The 25504-nt window shown below is 53.3% G+C and overlaps 1 protein-coding gene across 1 annotated transcript; it reads left to right on the top strand.

The window, feature by feature from the left end:
* TNS4 (tensin 4) lies at positions 1–20576 on the top strand. Its single transcript, XM_006188882.3, has 13 exons — positions 1–136; positions 3693–4225; positions 9179–9602; positions 10801–11225; positions 13347–13433; positions 13782–13907; positions 15050–15142; positions 15254–15331; positions 16319–16390; positions 17259–17427; positions 18098–18166; positions 18406–18432; positions 18954–20576. Exons 2-13 carry the CDS (start codon positions 3787–3789, stop codon positions 19093–19095), a joined length of 2151 nt encoding a protein of 716 aa, XP_006188944.1. The 5' UTR covers positions 1–136; positions 3693–3786; the 3' UTR covers positions 19096–20576.
* Positions 20577–25504: the final 4928 nt, after the last annotated feature.

Raw genomic sequence — 25504 nt, 5'->3', positions numbered from 1 at the left:
CCCAGGGAGGAGGGAGGGCGGGGCTGGAGGGCTGCTCTTAAGGCGTGGCTGGAGGTGAACTGTGCCTCCCCTAGATCCGACGGGCTCCAGGAGCCAGGAGTGAACACAAGAGTGTCCCGCCCGCCCTGGACACCAGGTAGGTGACTTTATTCTTTAAGCAGAAGAGAGGGAGGCTCAGCACCTTGGCCGAGTCTTTGTCCTCAGCTTCTCCACCTCTCCTGGGCCTCGGAATAAAGGTGAAGAGAAATAGTGGAGGAGAGAGGAGAGGAAGATGGTCTTGGGACCCCAGACCCAAGTGCTGCACTTTGGGACAATGAAATCTGGAGCTCCTAGTATATAGATAAGAGAACCGAGGTCCAGGAGGGAAAGAGGATTGCCAGGGGTTCCTGAGACTTGGGAAGGGAATGGACTCAGAATCCAGCCTCCTGCCTCCCAGCACGGAGTCCCTGGGGCCTGGGTCTCACTCTCTACTCATCACCCGCCCCACCTCCGCCCCACCTCCGTGCCCAGACCTTCAGGGGCCACCAAGAATCCAAGGGTGGGGGCATGACCTCTGTGGGTCCCGCAGGTCCCTGGCTGCTTCCCTGGGGCTGCAGGGAGAGGATGGGACAATCAGAAGCCACTCTTTGAGCATGGGGGTGGGGTGGGGATTGGGCTATTGAATCAAGGTACTTGGGGGAGACTCGGGCTACCCCCTCTGCCACCCTCTCCCTCTGCTGACCTGGACTTGTAGGAGGGAAAGAGTAAGTCTGGGGAAGAATTTGGCAATGAAACAAACAAGGAAATTTGCTAAGGTATTCAGGATCCTCATCCCTTTCCAGAGCCCTTAGAAACAAAGAAAGAGATTTGAGCCCAGTGGGTGGGTGGAATCTATAAATATAGCCAAGCTGGCTGGAGCCCTCCCTACCCACTCCAGCCCACCAATTTCAATGCTGAGGCCAGGGACACTTCTCTCACCCTTAGAGCAAGAAGGAAAAAGCTAGAGATGTGTGCTGGGGGCCCCAGGAGAGGGAGGATGTCCAGGAATAAAGGAGTGAGACCAGGCCCTGCCCTGGGAGTCCAGGGAGGCTTAAAAGTGAGAAGAGTTTGAGGAAGAGCCTAAGGGCCTGCCTGCCCCTTGTTCCATCCCAGGCCTATCCCTCTGGGTTCCAGAATCCCAGAAGGGGCAGAGAGAGGTGAAAGGGATCTTAAATCTATGCAGTGGCGACAAAGACCATGGGACTGCAGAGCCAGGATTGCCTGGGTTCCAATCCAAGTTCCATTACTGGATTGTGTGACCTCAGACAAATCCCTTAACCTCCCCAGCCCCACAGGGAGAGTACCCTCTGCAAAGAACTACTGAGAAAACAAAATGAGTACATGTTTAAGTGTCTGTTATTCTCATATTCCCATTATACAGAGGGGACAACTGAGGCCCAGAGAGGAAAGGACACTTGCCCAGGGTGGCACTAAAGCAGTTTCCAAATCAGTAAGCAGACATCCTGGGTCTGGTCCTGAGGGAGGACTCAGGCCCCCCAGTGTGTCCTCAGAGTCCATGGCCCCAGGCTCCTCTGCCGGTGCCCAGCCAAAACCCCCGCAGGGTGCGCTGAGATCCTGCCCCGACAAACCCAGGCCACTAAGGAGCCAAAGCTCCATGTCCTCAGCTGCTCCCAGAAAGGAACTTGGAGGCCTGTTCCCTTCCACTGCCATTTATAGACACACTTCCCGAGCCTGGGATGCACCACCCACTGAAGGACCAGGCCAAGGAGAAGTTTGGCAGCAGGGCCGGCAGGAGCCTTTGGGGAAAAGAGGGTTCTGGCTTTTCTCATTGACTTGCTGTGTGACCTTGGGCAACTCCCATCCCCTCTCTGGACCGCAGGTGTTCCTCTGCATTTGAACTCCACGTGGTATAAAGAGTTGACTCTAAAGTCCACAGCCTGGGTTTGAATCCCAGCTCTACCACTTTCTTAGATATGTGGCCTATGCAGATTTCAGGACCTCTGTGAATCTGTGTCTTCATCTGTAAAATGGGCTGGTAGTGGGGGTGCAGTACTTCCAAGGGTTATGAGAGGATTAGAAGAGCTACCATATTTAAAAAAACCAATGCATGGCGAATTGACAGTGCTCAATAAATGAGAGCTATTACTGTTTATTATTATGAAGGTATTATATTCTATAGAAGCTCTTATTTCTAAGCAGTCTTTAGAATTGTCCACCTGCTTTCACAAGCAGCACCTCACTGGTTCCACACCACTCTTTGGGAGGGTACAGGGCAGGAATTCATATTCCCATCTCACAGATAAGGAAACTGACCATCACAGTTACACCTTTAAGGAACTGTTTGAGCTGAGATTCGAATCTGAATCTTTAGACTCCAGAGTTCACATTCATTTCATTTACCCCAGGCTGGTCTCAATGCCTTTTCCAGCACTGGGGTCTGACTCTAAAGCAGGATGTGATGGAGGCATCTTGGAAAAAGAGAGAAGAAGAGTTGGGAAGTGCTGAAGTGGGGCACGGAGGGGCGGCAATGGCGAGGCTCAGGGCAGGCAGGGCCAGCACAGCTAACATGTCCCAGCTCCTTACAGTTCTCTTGGCGGACTCCGTCCCAGATCTTCTTACTTCCTACCCAGCCCCACATATAAGAAACTACTAATATGTGATATTAAGGTGAGACAACGGGAAGAACTTTCCACAGGCAGGGAAATGAGGAAGTGAAGACATCTCTTTCTCCAGACAAGCCCCCAGGGAGTGAATATCATCTGATGATGTCACTCCTCAGCTCAAAACTGTTCTGTGGCTCCCCACTGCCCTCAGGGTTGAGTCAGCACTACTGAGCCCAGCCTGCCTTCCCCACCCTAACTTCCCCTCCAGCCACCCTCAAGTTTCTCTGTCTCCCAGATGCTCAGTAATGTCTGGTGATCGCCCCTCTCCATCAGGCCTCTGAATACACCTGCCTCCCCACTCCTACCTGGCTTGCCCAGCCAGCTCCCTTTATGTGTCCCTTCCTCCAGGAAGTCCTTCCTGACCTCTCCCTCTAGTGCCTACAGAGTCCCCTCCACCTCCCCGCCTCACTGATGACACTGGTTATGACCGCTTCCCTGCTTACCTGTCGGTTTCACCAACTGGCCCGCAGGGAGTAGCAGCTAAGTGCAGGGCCCTGACATCGGACAGCCTGGGGTCTGGCCCTGCTCTGACACTTGTTGGCCTGATGACCCTTGGGCAAGTTACTTCCCTCTCTGTGTCTCAGTTCTCCCTTTGTAAGATGGAATGAAGATAGTATCTACTTCATAGGGTTCTTACGAAGCTTTTGAAAGGTTTTACATGTAAGTACCAGTGTCTACATGCATAGCAATTACTCAATAAATATTACCTGGTATTTAACAAATAAGGTTGCGACATCTTAGATATTCAACAAACGTCTATTGAAGTTATTTTATTTAATTTGCATAATGCTTATTATATGTCAGGCATGTTCTAAGCATGTTACAAATATTACCTCACTTTATAGGTAAGGAAACTGAGGCACAGAGATGTTAATAACTTGTTCAACACGGCACAGCTAGTAAGTGCCCGAGCCAGAATGTAAACCCAGGAAGCCTGGCCCCAGCAGCCAGGCTTTTAAATGAGTGAATAAATGAACCTTTGTTTGAGTGGAGGGGAGGCAGGTTTCCATCTACAGAAGTTACTCAGATTCCACCTCTGGCTTCTTTCAGGTCCCAAGAGCACCTGGTTGGCAAGTGACATCTCTGGGATGTCAGTGAAGCTGGTTGGAAGCCAGAGGTAAACCACCAGGTCACTGCCCCCAGCATGTCACAGGTGATGTCCAGCCCCCTGCTGGCAGGAGGTCCTGCGGTCAGCTTGGCTCCCTGTGAGGAACCCAGGAGGGCCCTGCACCCAGCACCCAGCCCTGGCCTGCCACCCCAGTGTCCTTACTACACCACAGAAGGCTGGGGAACACAGGCCCTGATGGCCCCCACACCCTGCAAGTTGCCCCCCAGCAGCCTCCAGCAGGCCCCACAGGCTGGAGCCAAAGGCAGGTGCCTCCTGCCGTCCCCCGGGGAGCAGACCTCGGGGGCCCTGGAAGACCTTGACTCCTACATTGACTTCTCACTGGAGAGCCTCAACCAGATGATTCTGGAACTGGACCCCACCTTCCAGCTGCTCCCTCCAGGGCCTGGTGGACCCTGGGCCGAGCCCACCCAGAGTGTTACCTCGAGGAGGAAGAAGGAGGAAGCTGAAGCCTTAGGTAAGGAGCTGGGACACAGTGCCAGACCTCATGAGGAAGGACTTTTCTATTACATCAGAATAGCAGGGGACAATGTCCTGTTGGGAAGTGCTGTGCAGCCCTAAACAAGTTGCTTAACCTCTCTGTTTGCTCTATAAAAGGGAGAAGTATGTTTCCCTCACGATCCAATTCTATTTGGAAAGTAGTGGATAGTTGTTTTATGTAATTTTTCAGAGAATTTAAATAAGCTAATATAAATAATATTATACAATGCCAGGCACATAAATAAGGTTAACAAATGTGGGGTCCCTGAACCTCCCTGTTCTATGGTGTCTCTCTTTAGCTCCTAACCTGGTCCCCCAAAATTTTTATAGGAGTAGTATTTCTACCCACCTTACCAATAACAAGAGATATACTCCAAGTATAGATAACAGTACAATATAGAAAAATAATCGGAATGTGATCAATTTTTGAGTATTTACTACTTTTGCTTTAAATATAAAGTTATTTTAGTTTAGTTTATATAGTTTAATCTTTAGTAATGGCTGAGTTTAGCCACCAGCTGGACAAAGTCTTAAAGATTTAACAATCAGCTTTCATGAGCTGGTACCAGCCAAGTCCAGCACACCACCACATCCAAGAGCATCTAGAAATCCTTGCATCTGGCTTCAGTTTCCCAAAGAGTTTCAAGTATACTTTGAGGATGAGGGTCAAGGAGCAGCAGCCCCATTTGACAGGCTGGAAGACTGAGGCCTCTAGGGGTTTAAACAATCAGTACAGGTTGGGGGAGCAGTTGGGATTAAAGATGGGAACAAGGAGAATTTCTACTTATTGAGCATTTATCATGCTATCCAGGCACTGTGCTGAGCACCTAATAATTGAAACTTTTTATCCTCCCAATCCATCTCCAGGCAGTGCCTATTTCAACCCCACTTTACAAATGAAAAGACTGAGGTTGAGGGTTCTGAGTAAGGAGCCAGTCTGGCCTCATCACTGGAGTCAGGCAAACCTTACACAAGCTGTTAACTTCATTTCTTTGTGTTTCAGATTCTTCATCTGTAAAAGAGAGATGAGTTCTCACCGCCAGGGGGTTGCAGGGATTTAAAGCAATCACACAGTATGGGTGTTTATCACAAATCCTGGCACACTGTCAGTCATGATAAATGGTGCCTGTTTATAATCAACATTGAGCCTGTGTTTAGAATCAGCTGCCCGAGGGTGGGTTCAGGCTCTGGGGCGGAGGTAGGAGGGTCCAGCAACCACGTCTTCTGGCAGCCAGGTTCCTGGTCTCCATCCTGCCTTCTGCTCCCGCCTCAGAGCGTTGCCTGCCAGGCCTGTTACGAAAACCACCTCCATTCCCCTCTTGAGAGTCTTCTGGCTTCTTAAGGCCAGTCGTGGGCATGTCTCTGCAGGGAAGGTGGCTTGGGCCTAATTACCACTGGCAGGGGCAAGTCCAGTACTTTAATGGTCATGCCCCAAGGCAGGGGTTCCACGCACTCAAGGCCAGATGGGGTGAGACCAGTCTCCATGGAACATGCACATGTATGGGGTGGGGGTGCTGACAACTGAGCCCTTCCCCCAGGGGACCGATGGGCAATAGTCTCTGTTTTCAGATGCCCCGGGCACAACCTGCCGTTTTGAGGATGTGTCTAACAGACTCTGGGCAGCAGGGGGCGCCAGGGGGCGGCAGTGGTCAGAGGGTCCCTATGAAGCCACCTAGCTCTGCCAATGCAGAGATCGATTTTTGTGATGCATAAAGGTAGATATAAGCATCTACCCTGAGAAGGAAAGAGTGATACTTCACTTACAGCTCAGAAGACTGAGGCTCAGGGAGGGGAAGTGATGGCCACAGCCACACAGCTAGTGAGTGAGAGGTCAGCTCATAGCCTGGGCCTCTGGGCTCCAAAGTCCATGTTCCCGCCTTTCTCTCTTCCTGGGAGCTAGTCTCCTGCCCCCCAGGGAATAAATCCTTTTGGAAGCAGCTGTAGTTCCTCTTCTGAGGCTCCACCTCCCCAGTGCTTGCAAACCTTCCCACAGCCTCCCTGCCTCTGCCTCTTGCTTACCTTCCTTCAGACTTACCCTGGGGGCTGCAGGGGTACCCATCCCACAGGGAAGCATATACCATATCCCTTTCTTTATCCCATCCGCCACCTGTCCCTGCCTTTGGAATAGGCCCCCACATCTCATTTTCCAGAATTCCTGCCAGGCAAGGCTGTGTGCCAATCCCAGGTGAAGGGCGTTTAATAACCATCTCTCTGCCCCCCACCCACCGGCCGCACCCTCTCCACCCGCCTGGCCTGGGGCTGGCGCCTGCATCCACCAGGCACTGCTCAGACTTGCCTTACGGCCCTGTAAACAGCAATTGCACCGAGGTGATGGGGTAGGGGCCTCCATCTCCCAGGCCACATCCACCTCAGGGCAGCAGCGGGGGGCAGAGGGGGAGAAGGGTGCCTCCTTTCCTTTCTGCCTGCCTGCTCGGCCTCCAGACAAGGCCTTTGGAGGGTGTTTGGATGACCCTGTGAGCAGAGCCCAGAGCTTCACCAGGCCAATAGATCCTCCCCAAAGCAGCTGAGCACCTTCTAATGACCAAGGCCTTGAGAAAGGGTCCTAAGGAGCACCCCTCAGAAGAGGCCCCTCCAAACAGAGCACAGCAGCAGGAGTAGGTGCCTCCACCTTTCTTCACCTTGATTTCTCACCAGTTACATGGAATTAATGTTTCTTACTCCAATCGAGTTGTCATGAGTGTTAAATGAGCTCATACACGTAACATGTCTGTAGCAGTGATAGCACCCAGCACTCAGTAAATACCAGCCTTTATTAAAAACTGTGCAGGGGGCAGGGTATAGCTCAGTGGTAGAGAGCGTGCTTGGCACACACGAGGTCCTGGGTTCAATCCCCAGTACCTCCATTAAAAAAAAAAATTGTGCAATAAATGTTAGTTCTATCCCCACATTGCTCCAAGCCTCAGTTTCTTCCTCTATAAAAGCAATGCCTCCTGGCCTTGGGCATGAGGGCTCTGTTGAGGCTTGAGAGGATTATGGGCGTAAATACTATAAAGTCCTGTTTAAAAAAAAAAACATCATGCTTGCCAACCTTCCAGAAAAATCCATTCCAAGTCTTCTCTTTCAGAGCCCACAGTCCATTCTGCCAAATACTCTCCTCTTGCCCTCAGCAGTGGGACCCCCACCTGAGCCAAAGAATATTCAGCATCCGGCCAATACTGCCCCTCAAAAGCAGGCAGGCAGGAGATGCTCCTCGAAGCCCAGGTGGGCCAGGCTCCAGGTTCCATTCATCAGTGTGTTTCAGCCTCACCGCCACCTTGGGAGGTTGGTTTTAGATCCCCACTTTGCAGATGAGGAAACTGAGGCTCAAAGCAGTTAGGAAAGTTCCCCAATGTCTCTTGGTGAGAAAGTGGCAAAGCCAGGACTCATATCCAGGTTTGGTTGTTGACAAAGCCAGGCCTGTTCCTCCAGCCCCTGGAACAGCATGCCCAGGTCAGCCTGCCAGCCCCCTGTATCTGATGCAATCCTCCACCCCCACCCTGGGCCCAAGCAGGCTCAGACAGAGGCAGTAACCATGAGCAGGGCCAGTAGGTCCTACCCAGGAGCGGGCTGGGACAGGAAGGGACTCCACAGTCATGCTGGGTGGGGGGATGGTGCATTGCCAGAGCCCAAGGGTGGGAGACTGGCAGATAGTAGCGGAGGGTGCAGTTTCCTGCTGACTCTGTCCCAGTTTCCATCCTGGGAAGCCGGAGGCAGGACTCACAGCCCTCCAGAAGGGAGCAATTTGGTAACCCCCATCTTCCAACACCTTCGCTGGAACAGCACCGAGGACAGCTCCCCTCCCCCAAGTAAGGAGGTGAGGTGCCCATCCTCACCATGGGGAGAACCACAGGGCGCCCCACTCCAGGAAGGAACAAGGTCTCAGAACAAGAGTTCTAGGTGTCCCTACTGGCGAAAGGACAGAGCATCAGAGTGAGTCAGCAGCCTGGGGCGTGCTTACGAACCGTCACCCCTGGTCCACAGCTCAACAAGGCTGCAGGGTCTGCCCTCGGGGAGTTCTCTCTCCAACGCAGAGTCCTCAAACTCTAAAGTGCACCCAGCTCCCCAGGGGTCTTGCTAAAGTGCAGATTCTGATTCAGCAGACCTGGGGTTGGCTGAGACTCTGCACAACTGCCCAGCTCCCGGGCAAAGCAGTGCTGCTCAGCAGGAACCACAGTGGGGCTTCCCAGGGCACCTTGGAATCACCTAGGGAGTGAAACAGACACCCTGAGGCCTGGGCCCATCCCCAGAGGTTCTGGTCTAATTGGCCCTGGCTTTAGGACTTTTAAAAGCCCATTGAGTTATTCTAGTGTGCAACCAAGCTTGAGAACCCCTTCCTCTAGTGCAGGCACAGACATAGAAACAGCTTTCACACACCTGAGTAATACAGACATCCAAAGACATGACCAATGCGCTGCACGAAGCAGTCATTTCAACCTGAGGAGTGGAGCACACATGAAGGAGAGGCTCTTCCAGTTTTAAAGGGCTTACTATGTGCCAGGCACGGTGCTGCACCACCTTTGTTCATCTCAGTTCATCCTCGCTGGAACACCAAGAGGCTGGGTATGGTCGCCCCATTTTCCAGGTGTGGAAACTGAGGCTCTAGGTGGTGAAGTCATCTGGCCAAGGTCTCAGACAGTAAGCGGCAGAGCCAGATCGGAAACCCAGGTCTGACTGACTCTCAGGCCTGCATTCGTTCCACTGCCTCTCCCCACTCAAGGGAACATATCACAAAAAGGGTGACTCTGGGACCGGGCCCTGAAGGTGGAGCTGAATGCTGATCCTGATGTAATGAGTTTCTCCGCTCTGAGCCTCAGTTTCCTCATCTGTATCAGAGAGGGGAGACCAGATGGTCTTGAGGACACTTCTGGCATCCCTGTTCAGTGAACCCAGGTTCCTGGCTTTCATCAATGCTCTGCTTCTCTCTCCAAAGATATAAAGTACATTGAAGTGACCTCCACCAGATCAAGATGCCATGATGGTCCCCAGAGCTGCTCCAGCCCATCTGTCACCACACCCTTCGGCTCCCCGCGCAGTGGTGGCCTCCTCCTTTCCAGAGACATCCCCCGAGAGACCCGAAGCAGCAGCGAGAGCCTCATCTTCTCCGGGAACCAGGGCAGGGGGCACCAGCGCCCCTCTCCCACCTCGGGGGCTCCCCGTTCTCATACCCCATCCTCTCCCAGCATCTCCATCCCTTGCGTGGGGAGCAAGGCCTCAGGTCCCAATGGCTTGGGCTCCCCACTGCTGGCTTCGCCACGCATGGAAAAGGGGCTAGGGGGCCCCACCCCACAGCTGGGCTGCAGGGTCTCCGTGCTGTCAGCCAGCCCTGCGTCTGATGTCAGCTATGTGTTCGGAAGGTAGGTCACTTCCGCTGTAGCTTCTGACAGTGCCTGCAACACACACACACACACACACACACACACACACACACACACACACACACATCCTAAATCACAACCCTGCTCTTTTCTGAGCAAAATCTGGGCATGTGCCAAAAATAAGAGTGAATGTTCTCTTTCAGGCCATCATAGCCAGTTGGATCTCTAGGTTTCCTCAAGCATTTAGAACACAGTTCAATACACAATCTTGACTTACACCTACTTCTTGGGAAAAAGAACCACTGCATTAATGAGGCTCACATGTATCTTTTCCAGCCATTTTGAGGAAGGTTTTTTTTTTTTTAAACCTCAAAACATAGGGATGTAAACAGAATTAGGGAGTCTGGGGTGAACCATCTAGGAAAGAAAAGCCTCCTTTATCTTTTTTATTTTTGCAGCCTCTTTTATTGAAGTATAGTCAGGTTACAATGTGTCGATTTCTGGTGTACAGCATGATGCCCCCTTCATCTTTATTCCTGGCAAAACCTAGCAGGAGGGAGGCAAACCCACCTGGGCATTATTTACAATCTCCCCAGCCCAGTTCTCTGCAGGCCTCACAGTAGAGCCGCACACGTTCCCATCCTGCCCAGGAAGACCAAGCTACAGGACCTCTGTCCCCCATACCAATTCCAAATCCACTGTGCCAAAGCAGTCCCTGGCAAGGAGACTGGGATTCTGCAGCCATGCCCGTTGGCAGGGGCCTCCGAGCTCAAGGAGAAGTCTGGCTGGATGCAGAGCTGGCCTCCTTCTCTTCCTCCAGCTGGGGAATTCCCTCTGCATGGACCATGAATATGGTCCAGCACAGGTCCAGCCTATGTGCAGAACTCTTGAGAGGAATGGGGGAGCTGATGGGACAACTCAGTCGGAACTGCCTGGCTGGGAAGGCAGAGGGAATACAGTCCAGCTAAGCCTAAATGACCTGCAGGGGGCAGGCCCATTGGCTACTTTAACTGACCACAGATCTTACAGTGCAGGGACACTTCTGCATCCTTCAGCATCCTTGGGGATCAGGTGGGCATGCCCACTGCTCAGGACTATGGGGGGGTAGGGACTGTACACTACTCTGACCAAAGCCATAGGCACCCAGATCACTAAATTCCAGAGCCTCACTCTGGCCCCCAAGTGTCCACCCCAATCCCCTAACACTCTGCCTGTCTGGTGCTCCCTCCTTCTGCAGCAGCCAGTCCCTCCTCCACTCCAGCATCTCCAGCCATCAGTCATCTTCTAGATCCCTGGAAAGCCCAGCCAGCTCTTCCTCCAGCCTCCACAGCCTTGGCCCAGTGCCCTTGAATACCAGAGTCAGTGACTTCCAGGTCCCCAGCAACCCCACCCCAAGCGTGGGCCAGCCCAGAACAACCCACTCCCCACCACTGGCCAAGGAACATGCCAGCAGCTGCCCCCCCTCCATCACCAACTCCCTGGTGGACATACCCATAGTGCTGATCAACGGCTCCCCAGAACCAGGATCTCCCTCACCCCTGAGGACCCCAGGACACCAGGACTTTGTCCGATCCGGGACTACTTTCTCCAGCAATGCCTGTCCAGCGACCAGGAGCCACAGCCAGACTCTGCCAGATGCTCTTCTCAGCACATCCCCAGAGGGTAAGTTGTAAACCAATCAATGCCTCATGCGTTCTAAGGTTTGGCTAAGGGGGAGAGACAAAGCACCAGTGGGTTTCTGCCACAGCAGGTCAACCCACTGATGAAGCAAGCACTGTGCTAAGTAGTAGGGACACAGTCTAGAAAGAGAGACAAAAACCAAAGAATCACTGTAGAGCAGGATAAACACAGAGGTAGAGAGATGTTCCAAGTCTTATGGGGCCACTGAGGAAGGAGTAAGCCTTTTCGTCTGGAGAACTGGGAAGGCTCCTCAGAGGAAGTGACATCCTCACTGGATCTGGAAAATGAATCAAAAGCCCGTGGCCAGAGCAGGAGAGGAAGGGCATTTCCAGCAAAGGGAACTGCCAGTCCACAGTTGTGAAGGTGGGGAAGCACATGGCATGCTTAGAAAGTGACTGGAGTGTTGGGTGCGGGGTGAGGTCATTGAGAGTAACTTGGGACCAGATTGTGAAAGACCGTGAACACCAAACTAAACAGTGGATTTTACCCATTAGGCAACAGGGTAGCATCAGAGCCTCTCAAAAGGAGAGTGATGGGGAGGATCAGAGGCACATGTTCAACAGGATCACTCTGCGTGGCAGATGAATTGCAGGGCCTGGCCTGGCAGGGAGAGCCGTTCTCATTTGGTTCTGTTTGGGTTTTCATCATGAAGTGGTCCAGACAGGCTGTAACGGGGGCCCAAACCAGGGTGAGGCAGAGGGTGGAGGAGAGGGGACAGAGCCAAGAGACCCTCAGGATATGGAAGCAGCAGGCTTGATGAGTAACCCTAGAGCGGGAGAGGGAGCGTCAGCCCTAATGCTGACGTTCGTGAATGACGAACACAGACAGGGGGAGGACGGAGTAACGGAGACAATGCATTCCAGTTCAGACAGCTAAAAACCACAAAATAGCAAACACCCTCCTTCCCGTAGTCTGTGACTACAGGCGTCCAAAAAGAACAAAGCCAACCAGAACCCAAAGCAGTAACAAAGCAGTAAACACGGAGGCAAAGCCTTAGCACCCCCAGGGTGCGACTCTCCTAGGAGCAGAGCTCCCAGCTGAGCCCCAAGGACCCTGTCGGTGGGTGGCTGCTCCCTCATGGCTCAGCCATCTCCTTCCCCCCTACCCTGGCTTCTCAGCCCTCACTTGGCCACAGGCATCAAGGGACTCCTGGAGGGTGTGAAATGCTCACTCCAGCCCACTGCTGGTTCCCACTCAGGAAGCCATGTCAGTGCAACCAAGGGAATATGAGGTGACAAGTATGCCTTTGAAGCTGCTCTGATCATTTTCCTAGGACAAATCGTTTGCAGATTTCAGTACATTTCTTATAATGAGTTACTCTCAACTGGCCTCAACACACCTTTTCAAGATGCTCTCTGCCTTAGGGCCCCAGGAAAATGGACGTTTTGGCATCTCAAAGAGCACATTTACTTAGCCTGGTGATACTGCCGTCCTGGTTTGGTGATGTCCCAGATGATCACTAATTATACTCCAGGATCTTATCAAATTCTGCAGAATAGCCTCAAAACAAAATTCATCTTAATTTTCAAGGCTATTGGAACATTAAAGACCCTCAGGGATTTTTAGTCCCCTCAGTCCCCTCTGGGCTTCAGGAGGGCAACAGTTGTCCCAGATCAGAATCAAAAGTCTCATCTCCTGACTTCCAGGTGCAGGTTCTTCTGCCCAGATCTACTGTTTTCCTTTCTTTCTCCTTTTCTTTCATTTTCTTTTGCAAACTGAATATACCCCCAGGTAACTCATAGGATGATTAAAGGGGGAAGAAAATGTGAAATTAAACAAATGATGTATCTCAGAGTCCCTTAGTTATGCCTTATTTCAGTCTCTACCAGGCAATATTCAATCTGAGAAACTGTTTCTCATTAAATCAAGATTTTATCTATTTGTGACTTATTACCAAGGATACAAGGGGAGACTCCTAGATCCTAGTCCCACCAAGCCCTGGGACTCTTCTGATGGATTTTGCCTCTTTAGGCAATTGGAGATAAAATGGGGTAGGGGGAGGGGAGGGTGGGTTGAAAGGGACCGCTGGGCAGAGGAGGGGGAAGGGTCTCTCAGCTCCCCTCTGTCCAGCCTACAGGATCCCCCTCCTCTGTCTCTCTCCAGGTCCCTCCAGGGACATGCAGCCCACCATGAAGTTTGTGATGGACACATCCAAATACTGGTTTAAGCCAAGCATCACCCGAGAACAAGGTAAAAGGAAGCACTGTGTTTCAGGGAATGAGTGACCCAGGAATCAGGTCTGGGTCCTGGCATCCCGCATCAGGCAGATGGGGCCTTGAGTCCATGTAGAGGAGGGACCAGCAAATGGCAGGTCCAGGGAAGGGTGGGGAGGGGGTGCGGGGCAGGGGGGTCCTGAGGACCTCCATGATCTAGAAAACAATGGCTGCAGCAGGAATGGTGGGGGTTAGACAGTAGAAGGGACTTCCTGGGAACAAAAGGTGATTCTGTGACATCTGCTCTATGAAGACCCTACAGGGCTGATGCACTGAGGGGGTCAGGGTAGGGTGGTAACTATCTCTGACCCAAGGATTGTTCCAGCCATTGAGCTGCTGAGGAAGGAAGAACCAGGGACTTTCATCGTGAGGGACAGTTCTTCATACCGAGGATCCTTTGGCCTTGCCTTGAAGGTGCCAGAGGCCCCCGTGTCTGCCCAAAACCGATCAGGTAGGCACTTGTCTCTGTCCTCGCTCAAGGCCTCTCAGAGGCAACAGGGTGTGGTTGCTGGGTGACCTTGGGCTAGTCCCATAACGACTCCTGGGAGGAGGGTCCACCTCAGGGCCCTCCCAGCTGCCCTCCAGCACCAAGGCTCTATGAGAAGTTTCTTTTGCAGTGACCCAGAGCTGCCTCTGCCTCCTCAATTCCCCAGATTCCCTGCTCTGCTCTTGTAGTGGGAAGAGGAGGAGGGTCCCAGCCCCCCTGCCAGGCTGCTCTCTTCTGGGTGCCCACCTCTGTCTAGCCCGGACTTACGCAGAGGGACCTAACACAGTAAGACTGTGCGTGCTAGCTTATCCCCTGTAGTCTTGCACACACAACACACATCCATAGGGCATCCACCCTGCCCCAGGCACCGCGCAGGTGTGCACCAGGGAGACCACACCTGGGAAAGATACAGAAACAGATCATTGCATTACAAGGTACCTGAGTCACAGCCCCTCACCTAAACCCCAGGAGTGGAACCAGCAGAGTAACTGATGCTCCAAGAGGGAATCAATGAACCCCCAGAACAGCCAAGTGATAAAGCAAGAGGATAAAAACCCCAGTTCCATATTCTCTACACCACACCTCTCTGTTTAAATAAGAAAGTGACTTCTGGGGCAGTGTTGGTTATCAGAGAAACCTTGCCAAGGAGCCCAAAGCAAGCCGGAAGCTGTGGGCGGGTGAAGAGGCAGGGGGCGTGGTCCCCCTCCCAGGGCCAGCCTGGCGCCAGGAGCATAACAGCACCTGGGGTGGGGTGGGGTGGGGTGGGGTGGGGTCGGCGGAGGGAAACCAGGAGGAAGAATTTCGAGGTTTCGATTTGATCTAAACAGTGTCGGAAACCATCCTTGACAGCTGTTAAAACCAAGAAAATGGTCTCCTGAAATAATTACTGGACACAGAAGCTTTTGAGCAAAGGTGTCAGCATTTCGTTTGTGGGAGACCTTTAGGGTAGGATTCCTACCTGCCTACCTGCAGAGGCAGAGGGATGAACAAGTTAACCTCTGGATGCACCTGGAGGATGCGCTTCAGAAAGTGAGTTGGGCAGTGTTTGGCGAACCTCAAGCCTGGAACTCCCAACCACATGCACTCTTTCTTCTTTCTCTGTCCAGGCGAGGACAGCAGTGATCTCATCCGCCACTTCCTCATTGAGTCTTCCGCCAAAGGGGTGCATCTCAAAGGAGCAGACGAGGAGCCCTACTTCGGTGAGCCTCTCCAGCCCAAAGGCCCCTGGGGGACCCCCAGCCCTTCCCTTCTGGGCTGGGCAGGTGGCCTGGGGACCACCTCCTTATGTAGGGCTCCGGGTTTCCCTGCAGGGAGCCTCTCCGCCTTTGTGTGCCAGCATTCCATCATGGCCCTGGCCCTGCCCTGCAAACTCGTCATCCCGCAGAAAGGTGGGTCTGGGCCCTTGACCTGTTTGTTCTCAGTAGAAAGGTGCCTGAGGTGTCACTTCTCACCTTACTTGGGGATTGCTTTAGTGTGGCAGTTAAAAGTGCAAGCTCTGGAGTCCAGCAACACCTCCAGTTCTTAGCTGTGAGAATATGAGAAGGTTAACCTCTCTGAGCCTCGGTTTCCTCAGCTGTGAAATGGGCACAGGTGTCATCACACCTACTTATAGGATGGGCGGGGGGATTCAGTGAGAGCTCAGGCAAGGCTCTTGGCCCCACGCCTGGCGCAGAGTAGGTATTTGAGAAATAGTAACCTTCCTGGAGAGGCTGAAAGCAGCATTAACCTGCCAATTTGGTGAGGTTTGGTTTTCTTCCAGGTCCAACATTTACTGGGCACCCCCTCATTCATTCACACCTCACTCCAACCTGTGAAGTAGGCCTTGCAGTTAGCATCCCTGTTTCACAGAGAAGAGGAAGGTTTGAGGCGATAAGTAATTTGCAGAGCCAGACCTCGATCCCAGATCAGGAAGCCCCATCCAAGCTTACAGTTCAGCTGGTCCCCCAGGTGGAGCACCTCATCTCAGGGTGGGGTGTGGGAGGAGCAGCAAGGGGGGTTCTGGGAAAGGAGTCGAGGCCAGGGGAGCCCCTGGTTTGGTGGTGGAGAGGGCCTCCCTGCTTTCTGTAAAAAAAAGCATGGGTTTGGAGTGGGGTCTGGAAGAAGGGAGACAGTCAGGGGTCTTTGAGGACCAAGTCCCAGCTGCAGTCCAGGGGCTGGAGGAGGGAGAGGGACAGAAGGATCAAAAGGTTTACAAGCTGGCACTTGGAGAGCCCCAAGGTCTGCCTAATCACAGAAATCACACCTGGTTTCTCAGCCAAGTCACTTCCTGAAGGTGGGGGCGGAGGTGGGAGATGTTCACAGGGCCTATTCCTATAAGAGAGGTCCACTGACTGCACCTCTGCCCCCTGGGGGCCTGTTCTTTTGCTTTGGCTCAGAATTGGGAGGTGGAGACGGGGCCTCAGACCCCTCTGTGGATGGCCGGGCCTCCTGTCCGAAGAAATCTGCGGGTGAGTGGTACAGGGGAGGCTCCGGGCTTAGCTGTGCCCCCAGAGGGCACCTCCCAGCCCTGCGCACACGCACACGCAGGTCCACACGTGTTTCCCATTGCAGCTTTATTGCTTCATCTTTAACAAGGTGCCACATTCCTCCCCCACCCTGTAAGCCAGGAGAGGAGAGGCTGCAGGCAGTCGGCGAAGGGGAAGAGCTTCGGGCAGGAGGGAGGTGCGGGCAGTGAGGCTTACACCCCGTCCTGCACACACAGACGTGCTGGGGTCTCTCTGGGTCTGCAGAACCTGTCCTGGTGGTGTTCTCTGGGTCTGGGATCCTCTGTGGAGTGTCAGGTCCAAGTCCTGGGGGTCCTGGGGAATGTTACAGGGGAAAGGTCACTTTTCTTCACATCCGGGGGCCAGACATAGGTCAGCACTGTCTGAGTGACAGCTCCTACTCTGTGTCCCTGAGCACAATGGCCCCTCCCCATTCCTGACTCCTCTCCCTTCTCCCAAAAAGGATCCAGGGCCCCAGGCAGGTAGGGTGGAGGTAGCACTAGCCAAGGGTCTAGACAGAAGGAAGGTTTGCCTGGATGCCCCTATACACAGAGCATCACCCCCTCCCTTGTCCCCTGCTGGAGGGCCAGGGGCCAGAGCAACACAAAGCAACAGATGATCCCAAAGTCCTCTGGAGTTGGCCCAAAATTTCAGTCACCCACAAGGGCCATGCCGGCTTGCCTGGTGGCTCAAAGAGGAGCCCTACGAGATTCCCAAAGAACGAAAGCACCCCCATCTCCTGGCTCTGGGCACAGGGAGCACCAGGGCCTGGCTGACTCCCACCCACCCAGTGGACTCTGGCAGGGCCCAGAGCAGTATCTGCAACCCACAGGTTGCCACGCCCTGTACCTGAGCTCCGTGAGCGTGGAGACCCTGAGCGGAGCCCTGGCTGTGCAGAAGGCCATCTCAACCACCTTGGAGAGAGAGGTCCTCCCCACACCCACCGTGGTCCACTTCAGAGTCACTGAGCACGGCATCACCCTGACTGATGTCCAGAGGAAGTAAGGGGCTTCCCTTGCCCGGGGGCTGCAGGGCTGGGCAGCATAAGCTGGAGGGGAGGGCTGAGACAGCTGTGGGTCAGCAATGGAGAGGGGGTTTGGGCTCCAGGACCCAATAGGGACAGTGACATGCTGAGTGACTCCAGGCAAGTTCTCTGCCTTCTCCAGGCCTCAGTCCAGTGACCTCCTGCCAAAGTCCCCCTTCATCACTGACTGATGGATTTGGGATTAACCATTATCCACTGGGCACTGATTAAATCTGCACCCACTGATGAAACAACTTCTGTAGGCCAGACTGGCTGACCAGTGGGACACGGTGGAAGGAGATCACTCCTTCCCAGCCTCAGGGATTCAGTCTAGCAAAATCCTGGTCCTGGACTGGAGGAATAAGGGATGACCAAGACGTGACTCCTATCCTCGAATAGTTCACTGGCGTGGTAGGCAGCGGGGGGAGGAAGGGGTCGAAAACCCCAAAATGTAGGACACAAGGCAGACACATTTCATAAAAGGAGAGAAAGATAAACATGTGCCCAGGCCCAGTCATGGGAAAGGTCACCAGGCTGTCAGGGGACGAACTGGGAGGCTTCTTGGAAGGCAAAGAGCTGGAGATGATGGAGGCGAGGAGCTGGGACCGGCTCTCACCGGCTCCCCTTCTCTCCCCACCTCTTCCCAGGGTGTTTTTCCGGCGCCATTACCCCCTCAGCACCCTCCGCTTCTGTGGCATGGACCCCGAGCAACGGAAGTAAGTTCAAGGCTGGGCCAACCTTAGAAGGCCATCTGGGGCCTAGCTGCCCACGGACTCTGGGATTGGGATCTCAGACAGATCGTGTGAACCTGGAGGGGTCAGGAGCAACAGGATGAGGGGAGGGGGTGTGGTGGGGCAGGGATGTGGCTGGCCGTTGTCCCCTGACGCTTGGCCAGAGTCCTGTGGAACGGAGCCAAGATTCGGCCCTCATGACTGTCCGTGTTCCTTTCCCGCAGGTGGCAGAAGTACTGCAAGCCCTCCCGGTAAGGCCTTCGCGCCCACTCAGTCAGTTACCATGAGAGGGCTCCCTGGGGCGGGCCCGGACCCCGCGCGGGGAGGGAGTTAGGGAAGGCGGGAGGCCCTGCCCTGACCTTGAGCACGAGCCCTGGCCCTCAGGGACCCTCCAGTTTGACCAGGCCAATGGGAGCCTGGGGCCCTCGGTCTCATGTGGGAAGCGCGAGCTCTCATCTGTAGGGACACCCCAGTCTAATGGTCAAGATGCTTCTTTGTCTTCAGGAAGCTTTCACTCTGACCAGGGAGACACAGATCCTGTCCTCAGGGGGCCCCGCTCCAATCAAGGGAATGATCCCTGATCTTGAACTCAGGGATCTCCCAGTTGGACAGGGGAGGCACATCCTCCCCTAGCAGAGACTCCATCATAATAAGGTGGGGGAGCACTTGGCTGGGGACAGGCAGGGAGCAACACTGTGTAGGCTGAGGCCCCCGTTCCCAGCCTGGCACTTCCCTGGTCCCACCCCTCACACAAGCTCTCCTCTCCCACCAGGATCTTTGGGTTTGTTGCCAAGAGCCAGACCGAGTCACAGGAGAATGTCTGCCACCTCTTCGCAGAGTATGATGCGGCCCAGCCAGCCTCCCAGGTCATCGGTCTGGTGGGTGCTCTGCTGCAGGACCCAGAAAGGATGTAGGGGAGGGAGCTTCCCAGACAAATCCCAAAGGGCTTGCTCAGGATGCCTCCTCCAGCCTGAACAAGGGGCTTGTGGCCATGCTGATGGACCAATCTGTGGGGATGGAGAATAGTACCAAGTTGAAACCCTTGAACCCACTATGACCTTTAGCAGTGACCTTCATCCAGAGCCCCCCAGGCCTCAGTTTCCTCAGCTTTGAAAAAGGCCAACAGACAGGATCAGCTGTTCTTCCCAGATGTCGGTGGGCATCTTAACGAGCTCCCTGTGATGCTGAAGCACATAAGCGCCTGAGGACCCCCACATGGAAACAGCCTCTGAAGACCCCTGACTCCATCAGCCTCGACACTCCTGACATATCAGCCTGAGTTAGAGACCTGTGACCCCCGTTTCATGGCCAACAGCAGGTGCTGGGTCGGGACCCTTGGGCCCTGGCCTGAGGCTTGCCTGAGACAGATACTATGCAAGGGTTGAGGACCAAAGAAATCCCTCTCTTTCCCTCCATATCTGTTCCTTTCCCCATTTCCCTGATGGTTTCTTGGGCAGCTATCACCAAGACCAAGCTACATCTGCCTGCCCTGGATTCTTCAGGCCAGCGTGGCCATGGGCAGGTTAGCAAGTGGGAACTTGCCCCCATAGTCAGAGATGACCCAGCTGTCCTCAAGATCTTGATGTCTAATCCCCTCCATTGCAAGTGAGCATCAGCTTCATCTTTTCTTTCAGTTTCTCACAAGTGACTGTCCCACAACTGCCTAATCTTACTTGCATAACCCACACCTAGGGGTGGGGGCAGGGAGACCCCCTGCTTGCTAGAGCAGACACGAGAGCCAGCTGTCTGGTTCTGCCTCAGCCCCGGTCTTTCTTGCTGAGTCCTCTCTGTCCCCCAAAACACACACACACACACCCCGCTGTGGCGGCAACTGGCCTCATAACCACACGAGGGCAGCAGAGAGTTAAGAATGCAAACAGGCAACCTCCCCAAGAGGCTTGGAGAAGCTGGGTGGTCTTTCCTGCCCCACCCCCATCCCCATCAAGACCCCGGAGAGGTTGAAATCATTTGTCTAGCGGAGCTGGGATCCTCAGAAAACTACACCCTGAAGGTGGAAGAGGAGACTCAGAGAAAGAGCCCACTTCTCTATGAGGGACAAGTGCCTGCTCCCTCCCAACTGGGGGCCCTGCCAGAGAATCATTATCTTTGGCCAAAGTTGGGCCTATTGGTTTTCTGGGTTATTATTTCAACCCAGAAAACCAAACCAGACTGAAGCAGCCCTGGGCTGGCGGGACTGGCTGAGACCAGCCCACCCAGCCTGTGGTCAGGCACTGCCCTACTCCCAGAGACTACTGAAAGCTAGACAAGGTTCTCAAGGTCACAGTGCCCAAGTTCTCAAGGTCACAGCCTGGGGGCTGGCAGACAGCCCCCCTCATATACTCATGGGCACCTTATAGCTTCCATTGTGGAAAATAAAATGTCGGTCCTTGCACAAGTGTTGGTCCTGAGGCATTCAAGGCTGTCCCCTCAGAGATGGAAACCTGAACAGAAAGGGGGACCTGATGTGGCAGGTGGCTGTGTCTTCACCCACTCCCACATCCTGGCCATAGCAGGACAGTCTCCACTGGCTTCCAGTTCATGAACCGTCTCTTAAGCCATCTGTGTCCCCCTTGTGTCCCATACCCGTTTTCCTTCTTCACAACCCCTTTCCTGCCACTCTGCCAGGATGACAGGAGGCTGAGATGAGCACGTGTGACAGCTCTGCCAGCTTCCAGGGCCTCACTCGGGCTCCCTGAGGGCGAGGAGAGGTGGGTGAAATGTGAGCAGTTCAAAAGGAGTCTGAAAGAGTCCTTCAACGCACATGAGCCCCAAGCTACCAGCCCAGCCCTGGAGACTGGACAATGGCCCCATCATTCGTCCTGGTTCTGCAGGATGACAGTCCTCCCTCCCACCTCCAGGCCCGCAGTAACGCTCCCACCAAGACTTCTCCAGACCCACTGCAGCTAGAGATTCCAGGTGGCCAGGTCACAGAACGTCCCACCAAGTGATGCAGGAGGGGGCTGCAGGGGTCTTCCTCTCCCACAGAGCCTTAGGAAGGGGACAGTTGCCACTTCTGTTTGGGCTGAGTTGTGTGACACCGTGGCAGGGGCTGCCCTGGAGGAAGTGGAGAGACCTTCCCAATGCCCTTGAACCAGCACTGAGTAGCCCTGCCTCCCCTCTCACTACCCACCTGCAGTTCCTAGGATTGGGGGTTCTCTGCCCCTGCCCAGCCCCCTCCCTGGCCAAGGACAGAGTCCACGGGAAGTAATGACCTCTGCTGCATTTCCATAGCTCTTCTTTCCTCCAGGAAGACTTTACAGAGAACCTAATGACTTTTGCTGAGGGGCAGAGCAGCCAGCCCAGCAACGGTCACGTCTTCCAGCTTCCCACCCTACCCGATCCTCTTCTCCATCCCTCTTGCTACACACACACACACCACCCATCATCTCTGCCCACTTCCCCCACCCAGTGTCTCCTTCCTCACCTTTCTCCTCATCAGACCTTATCCACACACTCACCCCCAAGCCCATCCTCTCCCCCTTTATGGAAAACCTCTCTCACTCTTGTCCCATTGAATCCCCTCACCCCGCTCTCCCAGGTGGCTGGACCCACAACAAAGCCAGCTGCTGCTAGAGGTGATGAGAAAGGAGGGGCGGCAGCTCCCTACATCACCATTTTTCAAAACTCAGATCCCATTGCTCTTTAAACCCTGGCTGCTCTCTGGCTACAGAGCAAACTATCCAGAAGGCTGAAGCACCCTCACCCCTACGCCATCTGACCAGCCACCTCCCCTGCACTCATGTCACACTGAGGGCTGAGGCAGCTCACCTCTGTTCTTTCATCTCCTGGGCCTCCTGTCCTGACCCCTCATGCCATCCAACAGGCTGGAGGCTTGGAACCAGGGCAGGAATGGGAGGCTAAAGTCTCCCAACCCAGAGGTCAGTACCTGATTCATGCCACAAATGTTTCCTGGCTGCGTGCTTTGTTCATGTGAGTCACAGATACAGAGAAATAGACCAGTGTTATAATGGAGGTTTATAAGAGCCATGCAGAGCTGGCAGGAAGGGTAGAAACAGGGAAGATAAACTTTCCCTATTTGGGGAAAATGAGGGCAATTTTACCAAGGAGGTAACATTTGAGTTGGGTCTTCAGGGTTGAATAGGAGTTTAACAGCAAAGAGTTGGGGGAAACAACTTTTACTGGGGGCGCTCCTATATGCTAAGGGGAATGTGAGGTACAGTATATATGTTTAATCCCATTTTGCAGATTAGAAAACGGAGGCTTAACTAAAAAGCTAGTGAGTCAAAGAGGAAATTAAAAAGTACCTTGAGACAAATGACAATGAAAACACGACCACACAAAATCTATGGAATGCAGCTAAAGCAGCCCTAAGAGGGAAGTTCATAGTGATGCAGGCCTTCCTCAAAAAAGAAAAATCTCAAATAAACAACCTAACCTACCACCTAAAAGAATTAGAAAGAGAAGAACAAGCAAAACCTAAAGTCAGCAGAAGGAAAGAAATAATAAAGATCAGGGAGGAAAGAAATAAAATAGAGATTTAAAAAAAAAAAAAGAAAAAGAAAACTGAGGCTCAGAAAGTTAACTTGCCCGCACTCACCTAGCTAGTAAGTAGCAGAGAAACAGGATTCCCAGCTTGTGCCCACTCCACGGCCTCAGGACTCTCAGACAGGCAGATAGATGAATTTGTGTATGAAGCACCGAGGTATGAAAACATACCATGTTCAGTGTGGTTAAAATATATGGTACCCGAGGGAGTAAATGAGAGAGTAAGCAAAGGAAAGAGGCAGTATCTGGATCATTAAGAGCCTTGGATGCTAAGCTGAGAGTGTCCAAGAAATGAATGCTTGTTGAATGAATGAATGAATGAATGAATGAATGAAGTTAAACTCAGGACTGCTGTGTACAGTTGTGCAAGTTGCACGATGCACAGTTGTACGTGTCAACCTGTTTGGACTTCATCCTGTAGGTAATGGGGAGACATCAGAGGCTTTTCAGCCAGAGAGGAAGCGACCAGATTTTGGGGGTAAGAGAAAGCCTGGGTTGGGGAGCAGTGTGATGGGAAGAGGACGCTGTGAAGACTTGGAGTTCAGGCCAGGGAAAAGGATAGGAGCTCTCATCCCGAGACAGGCTGGGACAGGAGTATACTTGATCTGAGCCCAGGGACCGGGTTCTCTCTGAGCTCTAAAGGACCATGTGGGAAAGAGCAGGACTGGGGGCCCCCGCTCCCCCGGGGATTAGTCTGCTCAGATTGCCATCACGAAATATCAGAGACTGGGTAGTGTAAATAACAGACACTTGTTCTGTCACAGGTATGAGATCAGGGTGTCAGCATGGTTGAGTTCTGGTGAGGGCTCTCTTCTTGGCTTGCAGATGGCCACCTTCTCGCTGTATGCACATATGACCTTTCCTCAGTGCATTTTCCTCTTCTTATGAGGCTACCTATCCTTTCAGATTAGGACCCCACCTTTATGGCCTCAGTCACCCTCCTAAATTACCTCCTAAGAGTCCTAGCTCCAAAAATAGTCACATTGAGGTCAGGCTTTCAACGTGTGAATTTGTGGGGACACAATTCAATCCATAGCACCCCCTCCATACAGGGCCCTGCCCCAGCCATGTTTCCCACCCCCACGAGCCCCCAAGTCCTGGCCAGGCTGGGGCTCTCAGCCCCAGCAAAGCAGACCCTCTTCTTCCTGAGTGTGTGCCCATGTTGCCAACCAGGGGCTCGGTTTGTGACTCTCTGTTTCCTGGAAGGCGTCTTAACCCTCAATGTCTACCCAGTTGAATCTTGCCAGGGAGGCAAGTGGAGCTTGGCTTGGAGCAGGCCTGGGGGCAGGAAGACAAGCCAGGAGGAGGGACCAGAAAGAGAGAATGAGGAGGGAGAGAGAAGGAAGAATATCACTCACTTATTCATTCGCTCAGTCACTGAATACGCGCTGAGCACCCAAGTCAGCAGTGCAGAATTAGGTACCCCCAGGGTTGGCCAGGTGGTGGGGGGAGGGCTGCATGTGCCCCAGGAGAGATGTTATCTCCTTCACAGCATTCAGACTGGACACCCCACGAACACTGAGATGGGACATGTCCTTTCCCTAGTTCATCCCACTCCTACCTAGGCGCACACGCACACACACACGCACAGGCACACACGCAACATCTCTCTCCTGCATCCAGAATTAGAAGCCTGGTGGTCAGGCAGATCTGGGTGGCGGGTCCCTTGTGCCATTGACTAGCTGCATGATTTAGGGCAAGTCACTTCTCTGGGCACTGAGCGGGGGTTTCCTCACTTGTAATAGCCACCTCATACGTAGGGTTGTGAGAAGCCTAAAGTCACACTGGACATGAATGCACTTTGTAGGCTATGGAGTATGAACGTTCATTAGGAGAAAGACAGTGCGCCTATTGACTTTTCATTTAGCACCTAATATATGCCAAGTCCCAGGCTGCTGGAATGGGAGCTCCACGAAGAAGAGGCTAGAATGTTCACATGGAATCCCCAGCACCTGAAACAGTGCCTGGCGCGCATCGCACCGGCAGTACGTATCTGTTAGATGCTTTGCCATGTATTATTTAATCTTGACAGCAACACTATGTAGGTACCATTATTTACCTTCATTTGATGGAGATGGAACCGTGGATTAGGAGATTAAGTCAATTTCCCAGGGTCCAACAATAATAAATAGCAGAGTGTGATTAGAACCCAGGTGATCTGGACCCAAACCCATGGTGATGATGGTAAGGATGACATTTGGAGCTTATCGACCCAGAGGTCATCAAGTCCAATCCCCTGCCTCCACCTTCACTGGGTTAGGGTGGTCTGCCCCTCCTTCTGGGGTCTCCACTAAGCCCCTCTTCTCCCACCAGGATCAAGTCCCCACCCTACCCCAGGCCCTACCCCAGGCTGCCCAGGATGTTGCAAGTCACCTGTCTCTCGTTTCCTCCTGAAAGGTGGCATAGTTCCCCTGTAGTCTTCCACCCAGACTCTTCCATCAGGACCTCCTTCCTTCTTCCCACATGATAACCCTTAGTTAGCTTCCCCTTTCTGGAGCCAGAAGAGTCTCCCCTGGCCCCACCCCCACCCCCTGGGAGATAGTGCAAAAAGAACACAGCCCTGAGTTCTAATCAATCTGCCACCAGCTCATTTATGCCTTCAGACAAGCAAGTCACAGATCCATCTAAGCCTTGGTTTCCCATCTGTGTAATGGGAGAGCTGGGGTAGACCTTGAAGGCTGCTCCCAGCCCTGGTCTCCTAGGGAAGGACCTTTCTCAGCCATCAGGCTAGAGTCATGCCCTCTCCTCCACCCCACCCCCAACACACCTCCCCTCTCCAGCCAGGGAGACACTGCCCAGCTCTCCCCAAATCTTCCT

The sequence above is a fragment of the Camelus ferus genome, chromosome 16, assembly GCF_009834535.1.
Source record: "Camelus ferus isolate YT-003-E chromosome 16, BCGSAC_Cfer_1.0, whole genome shotgun sequence".
NCBI classification, from domain to species: domain Eukaryota; kingdom Metazoa; phylum Chordata; class Mammalia; order Artiodactyla; family Camelidae; genus Camelus; species Camelus ferus.
The sequence above is the reverse complement of the archived record's forward strand: the minus strand, read 5'-3'. Positions and strand labels throughout refer to the sequence as shown.